Source organism: Callithrix jacchus, chromosome 10, assembly GCF_049354715.1.
Source record: "Callithrix jacchus isolate 240 chromosome 10, calJac240_pri, whole genome shotgun sequence".
Lineage (NCBI taxonomy): Eukaryota > Metazoa > Chordata > Mammalia > Primates > Cebidae > Callithrix > Callithrix jacchus.
In genome coordinates, this window is record NC_133511.1 from 69,682,362 (window position 1) to 69,691,203 (window position 8,842).

At 35.0% G+C, this 8,842-nt stretch overlaps 1 protein-coding gene across 1 annotated transcript; it reads right to left on the bottom strand.

The window, feature by feature from the left end:
* Window positions 1-6,449: 6,449 nt before the first annotated feature.
* On the bottom strand, window positions 6,450-8,842 carry LOC100400800 (olfactory receptor 52B4). The gene is given in 3 exon segments (XM_009007555.5): window positions 6,450-7,976; window positions 7,979-8,452; window positions 8,455-8,842. Coding segments are annotated over 3 exon segments (939 nt in total). The 5' UTR covers window positions 8,609-8,842; the 3' UTR covers window positions 6,450-7,665.

The window sequence follows — 8,842 nt, forward strand, 5'->3', positions numbered from 1 at the left end:
GTTTATTGATACTGGCAAATCATCTGACATAAATATTCAATAAGAATCTATAGGTTGGCTAAATTGATAGATTTTAGAATATATTATTTATATGAAAATATCTTAGGCAGTATTAAATAAAGTTAAATAAATATGTGAAGTACATTTTGTACCACAGGAAACTTTTGTCATGTAACATTAAGTAAAAATATACTAATCATTACACAATATAGAAGTACATGAAGATATTAAATAAAAATGTTTTCTAATTATTTTTAGGAGTGTAATTATTGGTAATTATAACATTATTATATTTTATTTTTAAAGAGAATATATTGTTGAAATATTACATATATCAATTCAAAATCTAAAATAAATGGAATAAAGAAAGAGTAAGAAATGGGCTTATATTAAAATCAAAACAATTTCTGAAGTTAAAAAGAGAAGGGAAACACCCAGAAAAAAAGTCTGGTGACTTGGCTACAGAAAATGTAGGTCCTCTTGTATAACTAGAATTAAGGAACTGATAAAATAAAGAAATTCTTGTCAAAAAAGATTAATTTTTTAAAAAACTGTAAAATGTGAAATATAGTATATGTTAAATATGAAACAGTTACAGTGGTAACCAATTATGATAAATTCTTAAATTGTTATAATTTGCAGCTGGTTAAAATATATTTCAAGTACAATAAATACTTGTTAGAAATATGTGTAAAAATAACAGGACATATATTGAAATAAAAATGTTTGATTTTGAATATGTTTCAAAGTTCAAGTAAGAGATAAACAGACTTGTATCATAAATACAAGAGTGAGAAAAGGAAATTCTTTGTGCATTTAAATATTTTCCAAATAGTGTACAATGAGAATTTTATACTTTTACTTTTTTTAGAAATTGTACTTTGGGTTGTGGGGTACATGTGCAGATCATGCAGGATTGTTGCATAGGTACACACGTGGCAAGGTGGTTTGCTGCCTTCATCCCCCCATCACCTATATATATCTTGTATTTCTTCCCTCATTATTCCTCCCCATCCTTCCCACCCCATGCTGTCCCACCTTAGCCACCCCCTACTGACCGCAGTGTGTGATGCTGCCCTCCCTGTGTCCATGTGTTCTAATTGCTCAACACCCACCTATGAGTGATAACATACAGTGTTTGGTTTCTTTTCTTGTGTCAGTTTGCTGAGAATGATGGTTTCTAGATTCATCCAAGTCCCTATGAAGGACACGAACTCATCATTTTTTATGGCTGCATAGTATTCCACTGTGTATATGTGCCACATTTTCTTTATCCAGTCTATCAACAATGGACATTTGGGTAGGTTCCAGTCTTTGCTATTGTAAACAGTGCCACAATGAACACACACGTGCATATGTCTTTATAATAGAACAATTTATAATTCTTTGGGTATCTACCCAGTAATGGGATTGCTTGGTCAAATGGTATTTCTATTTCTAGGTCCTTGAGGAATCACCACACTGTCTTCCACAATGGTTGAACTAATTTACACTCCTTAAAATGAAAAATTATTTTCTTGATTTAGTAACTATTATGTTAGTAATGATAGAAGATACAATAGATAGTGGGGAAACAGTAAACGTGCATACAAATGCTCATACACATGAAAAATATATAACAATATACCTTAAAATTTATTGACAATGAATATCTAAGAACATCAAGAATTGGTAGCCTTTACAATCATTTTATTTTCATTATTCTCTATTGGCTATTCTTTAAGAGTGACCATGATTTATTCAAGTAAATAAACAAATTTATTTTATTATAAAAAGATCCAAATGCATACAAAATTTGAAAAAAATTGTAACAACCAGCTGTATGCCAACCACCAAGATTCTTTTATTATATTTAATCTCTACTTGCTTTATCATATAGTTGCTCCTTGATATATGATGAGGTTATGTCCCAATAAAGTAATCATAAGTTGAAGATATTTAAAGTAAAAATGAATTTAATATAACATAATCTATAAATTGTATTAAATCCAAGTAAGACTACTCCAATATGAATTATATTCACACTGTCAAAGTTTAAAATGATTCTGAAAGTGGCAGGGGGAAAGAAATAAATAACTGATAAAGGACATTGAAGAAGACACCAAAAAAAAAAAAAAAAAAAGATATTCCATGTTCATGGATTGGAAGAGTCAATATTGTTAAAATGTTCATACTACCCAAAGCAGCCTACAGATTTAATGCAATCACTGTCAAAAATATCAATGACATTCTTCACACAAATAAAAAAAATCCTCAAATATATGGAACCACTAAAGACCCAGAATAACCAAAGATATCCTAAGCAAAATAAAACTGGAAGAATCACATTACCTGACTTCAAATTATACTACAGAGCTATAGTAACCCAAACAGTATGGTACTGGCAAGAAAACAGACACATATACCAATGGAACAGAATGAAGAATACAGAAACAAATCCACATACCTACAGCTAACTCATTAACAAATGGTACTAGAAAAACTAGATATTCACATGCAAAAACAAACAAAAAAAACCAAACTTGACTGTATCTCTTGCCATAAAAAAATCAAATCAAAATGGACTAAAGACTTAATTCTAAGACTTCGAGCTATAAAAGTACTACAAGAAAATATTGAGAAAACTCTCCCAGGCAATGGTCTGGACAAAAAGTTTTTGAGCAATACCCCACAAGCACAGGCAACCACAGCCAAAATGGACAACTAGGATCACATCAAGTTAAAAAAAACTTCTGCACAGCAAAATAAACATTCAACAAAGTGAAGAGACAATCCACAGAATAGTGGAAAATATTTGCAAACTACCTATCTGAAGAGGGATTCATAGCCAGAGTATGCAAGGAGCTCAGACAACACTATAGGAAAAAATCTAATAATCTGACTAAAAAATAGGCAAAAGATTTGAAAAGAGATTTCTCTCTCTCTCTTTTTTACAATGCAGCTTCTTTTATGTAACTAATTACATAACTTGGTTACATAGTGACATAGTTAAGTTAGGGGCAAGCTACCCAGAAATTGACTAGAGACTTGATGGGCTGTTTTTTTTTTGTGTGTTTTTGGAGATGGAGTTTTGCTCTTGTTGCCCAGGCTGGAGTGCAATGATTGACCTCAGCAAACTGCAACCTCTGCCTCCCAGGTTCAAGGGATCTCCTGCCTCTCAAAGATGACACACAAATGGCAAACAGGCTTATGAAAAGGTGCCTCCTATGAAAACAATAGCATTGCTCATCAGAGAAATGCAAATTAAAATTACAGTGATACCACCTCACCCCAGTTAAAATATCCAAGAGACAGGCAATAACAAATGCTGGCTCTTGTACTGCTGGTGAGAATGTAAACTAGTATAATCACCATGGAGAACAGTTTGGAGGTTCCTCAAAATACTAAAAATAGAGCTACCATGGGATCCAGCAATCCCACTGCTGGGTATACACCCAAAAGAAAGGAAACCAGTATATGGAAGAGATATCTGCATTCCCATGTTTATTGCAGCACTATTCACAATAGCCAAGGTTTGGAAGCAACCTAAGTATCCATCAACAGAAGAATGGATAAAGAAAATCTGGTATATATATATAAACACATATACACATATACATACACACACACGCACACACACACAATGCAGTACTATTATTCTAATATTCAGTACTAACATTCAGCCATAAACAGAATAAGATCTTGTCATTTGCAACAATATGAAGATAACTTGAGATCACTATGTTAACTGAAATAAAGCATGCATAGAAACACAAACATTGCATGTTCTCATTTATGCTGGATCTAAAAATCAAAACAATTGGGCTCAAGGACATAGAGAGTAGAAGGATGGTTACCAGAGGCTGGGAAGGGTAGTAGGGTTTGGGGAGGAGGTGGGGATGGGCAATGGGTACAAAAAAATAGAATGAATACAACCTACTCTTTGATAGCACCAAAAGGTGATTATAGTCGATAATAACTTGATTGTACTTTTGAAAAAACTAAAATAGTAAAAGTGAGTTGTTTGTAACACAAAATATAAATGCTTGAGGAGATGGATTCCTGTTCTTCATGATGTTATTATGCATTGCATGTCTATATCAAAACATATAATACACCTCACATATTTTTTAATCTACAAAAATTAAAAATTATTTAACATACCTATTTTTTATCCACACCTATTGTTTACCCACAAAATTATTTTTTTGTGGATAAATAATTCATTTATTATTTATCCATGAAAATTAAAATAAAAACAAATCATAAGACCTGGCACCATAAAAACCCTAGAAGAAAATCTAGGCAAAACCATTCAGGACATAGGAGTAGGCAAGGACTTCATGACCAAAACACCAAAAGCATTGGCAACAAAAGCCAAAATAGACAAATAGGACCTAATCAAACTCCACAGCTTCTGCATGGCAAAAGAAACAGTCACTAGAGTGGATCGGCAACCAACAGAATGGGAAAAAATGTTTGCAGTTTACCCATCTGACAAAGGGCTGATATCCAGAATTTCCAAAGAACTCAACAGATTTACAGGAAAAAAACAAGCCCATTCAAAAATAGGCAAAGGATATGAACAGACACTTTACAAAAGAAGACACACATGAGGCCAACAAACATATGAAAAAATACCACTGGTCATTAGAGAGATGCAAATCAAAACCACATTGAGATACCATCTCATGCCAGTTAGAATGGCGATCATTAAAAAATCTGGAGACAACAGATGCTGGAGAGGATGTGGAGAAAAAGGAACACTTTTACACTGTTGGTGGGAGTGTAAATTAGTTCAACCATTGTGGAAGACAGTGTGGTGATTCCTAAAGGCCTTAGAAATGGAAATTCCATTTGAGCCAGCAACCCCATTACTGGGTATATATCCAAAGGACTATAAATGTGTCCCTACTATAAGGGCACATGCACACGAATGTTCATTGCAGCACTGTTTACGATAGCAAAGACCTGGAACCAACTCAAATGCCCATTGATGATAGACTGGTCTGGGAAAATGTGGCACATATACACCATGGAGTATTATGCAGCAATCAAAAATGATGAGTTCGTGTCCTTTGTAGGGACATGGATGAATCTGGAGAACATCATTCTCAGCCAGCTGACACAAGAACAGAAAATGAAATACTGCATGTTCTCACTCATAGGCGGGTGATGAACAATGAGAACACATGGACACAGGGAAGGGAGCACTACACACTGGGGTCTATTGGGGGGAATAGGGGAGGGACAGTGGGGGGGGAGCTGGGGAGGGATAGCCTGGGGAGAAATGCCAAATGTGGGTGAAGGGGAGGAAGGCAGCAAAACGCACTGCCATGTGTGTACCTATGCAACTATCTTACATGTTCTGCACATGTACCCCAAAACCTAAAATGCAATTAAAAAAATAAAAAAATGAAAAAAACAAAAAAGCAAATAAAAGAAGAAACAAAACCAGTATAAAACCTACCTCAAGATAATAGAAAAACAAGAGTGAGTGAACACAAAATTAGTAGAAGAAAATAAATCAGAGAAGAAATAAAAATAGACTGCTTTCCATTGTATAAAGATAAACAAGAGAAGAGATACATAAAAAGAAGAGTTGATTTGTTGAAAAGATAAACAAAATTGACAACCTGATAAGAAAAATAAGACTCAAATAAATAAAACGCGAGATGAAAAAGGAGACATTACAACGATATTGCAGAAATCATGGAGGATCATAAAACTATGAACAATTACACCCCAAATAATTGGAAAATAGGGAAGAAATAGATAAATTCCTGCAAACATAGAACCTACCAAAATTGCATTATGAACAAACAGATACCTGAAAAGACCAATAATGTGCAAGGAGATTGAAACAGTAATAAAAAGTCTCCCATGAAAAAAAGCTCAGTACCTCACAGCTTAATTTGTCAAATATTTATGGAAGATTTAAATTAAAGATGAGGGAATTCTTGCAAACTAACAAAGTCGGCTATACCCAGACACCAAAATCAGACAAGGTCACAAAAACAAAGGAAGAAAAACTACAGGCCAATATCCCTGAGGAACATAAATGTAGGAATCCTCAATAAAATACTAGCAAACAGATTTTAACAGTATATGGAAAAAATTGTTCACCATGATCAAGTGAGATATATCCCAGAGTGACTATCGTTAAAAGAGATGTATCTCATTCTTGAAAATTGGTAAGAAAGCAGATTCAAAGTTTTCTCACCACAACAAATGAGGTTGTGTATATGTTAATTAGCTCAATTTACCCATTCTACAATGTATACATATTTTAAAACATGTTGTACATGATAAATATAATTTTGTTTTTCAATTAAAAATAAAATTTAAAAAAGTTTTATAAAAGGGAAAAAATTAGATTGTGGACTACAACTATAGTACATTCTACATATTTATCATAATATTTTGCAAATAGATATAGGAATTGATATAGGTCAAGATAAATACAAATTCAGGTGCAGATATAGATACAGATATATAGATATGTAAATTTATAAACAAAGATGTATAGCTATATATAACAAATTTTAACAGTAAAATTGCTTGAGACCTCTAAGATTATAGTTTTATGAGCTCCATATTAAGTTTTTTTCCCCACCATTTCTAATGTTTTCTAGAAGGAACATAGATTGTTAATAAAAATAAGTATTAAAAATATGAGCAATATGCTATTTTTCTCATAAAGGAAATATCAACTATAATACACTGAGAAACAAATTGTGATTGGAGAAAATGTCACAGAGGAGATGACATGAGAATTAGATATGAAAGGAGGAATAAGGGTTTTCCACAAGTTGATGTTATTTCAAGAGAATGCAGAGTACCTGAAGAGTTGGCATAACCTAAGAAAACTGATGAATTAATGGCCTGGTATATCTAACGCTCAGGTTGCATAGAAGGTATTGGGAAGTGTGGTTGTAAAAGCACTCAGAAATCATGTGAATAAACATCTTGAATGTCCTCCTGAGGACGAGCTCATTGAAGAACACAGCCTGACATTGAGAATGAAGGAGTTTCCTTTCCTCAGCATTTCCCCAGCACACACCACCCGTTCAGAAACTACATGTCCCAGCATAAGAATGATCAGGCTCAGGTTCCTCAAGGGTTGTTCTGCAAAATATGAATCGCACAATTTATTTGCAATCCTTCATTACAGACATTCATGTTCATAGGGTATAAGCTATAACATAATAGAAATAAATGGAAAACCTAGGAATCACTGATTCTAAGAATGTCACTTAGCTAGAATGAAAGAGAAGAATGGAGGTTTGTATGTGATCGTAAAGGAATACAACATATCCTTTATGAAGAGCTTGAGAAACTCAGTACAGGATAGCTGAACAAATCCAAGGCCAGAACACTGTTCCCACTTCCTCTATTTCCAAAGATTATGATAATGTTGTCATTAAGGATACATCACTTCTGAAAAACCAATCCATCATCTTCCAGGCTCTGTGCAGGAGGTAGTTTGTTCAGTCAAACATGGCATTACTCTCCTAGGTTTAAAAAGTGGAGGAGTAAGCCCTGCAACTTCCCAGTTGACCTTGCTCCAGGCGTTGTATTCACTGAGTTGTTTCCTACTGTGTCAGCTGACCCCTCCCATCAACCACTTCCATACCCATTTACCAGATAGCTAGAGATTCTGAAAACTCAGTTCTTAAACCAAAGTTATTTCCATTTTATAAACAAAAAATGAACTACCTGTTTCTGAATTTGCTTGGTCTTGATCCCATAAATAATGGGATTCAGCATAGGTGGAGCCAGAATGCAGACATTAGCCACCAAGATGTGGATATGAGGTGGAATGTGGCGTCCAAACCTCTGGGTAAGGATTGTGAAGATGCCAGGCCCATAAAAGAGGATGATGATGCAGACATGGGCGCCACATGTGTTGAGAGCTTTGTGGCGAGCATCTGGAGAAGGCATGTGGAAGACAGTATGGAGAATCAGCATATAGGAAATAAAAATTAGCACAACATTAAGACCACCGTTGACATTAGGATGGAAAACCCATACCAAATGTTTATTTGAATGTCATTACAAGCATATTTGGCTAGGCCAATGTGTTCACAAAAGGTGTGTGGAATAATATTATTCTGGCAGAAAGTCAATCTTTTTAAAAGAAATATGATAGGGAAAATTGTACCATAACTTCTCAGGAAGACAGTCACACCAATTTTCTTAATCAGAGCATTTGTAAGAATGGTGGTGTACCTCAGTGGGTAGCATATGGCAATGTAGTGGTCAAATGCCATTACCAGCAAGATCCCTGACTCAGAGATGAAGGTGGAATGGACAAAGACGAGCTGAGTGATGCAACAGTCCAGGGAGATGTCCCCAGCATGGAACCAGAAGATAGCTAAGGTCTCAGGAATGGTGGACGTGGAGAGGACAATGTCTGCTCCAGCCAGCATGCAGAGGAAGAGGTACATGGGTTCATGGAGGCTGCGTTTGTGAGGATAATGAAGATAAGTAGTCTGTTCCCAAGAAGGGCAGTGACATAGGCAATGAAGAAGGGCATAGAAATCCACATGTGCTGGTCCTCTAGGCCAGGGATGCCCAGCAAGGGGAAGACTGTGTGGCTAGTGCCACTGTAGTTTACAGTAGGCATAGCTGGGGAAAACTTTCAGAACCTTACCTCCTATTCACAGAGGTAGAAGATAAAATCTCCAGCATTCTTTGCGATGTCACGAGGAGCTTTCGGCATATTCCATAATCTCCATCTTCTTTGAACATATGAATAACAAACATGCAAATATGAAAGGAGGTGATCAGTACTCTAATGAATGACAGCCAGACAATATCTCCAAGTAATCAGAATAAGAGACATTATTGTATGCACTTT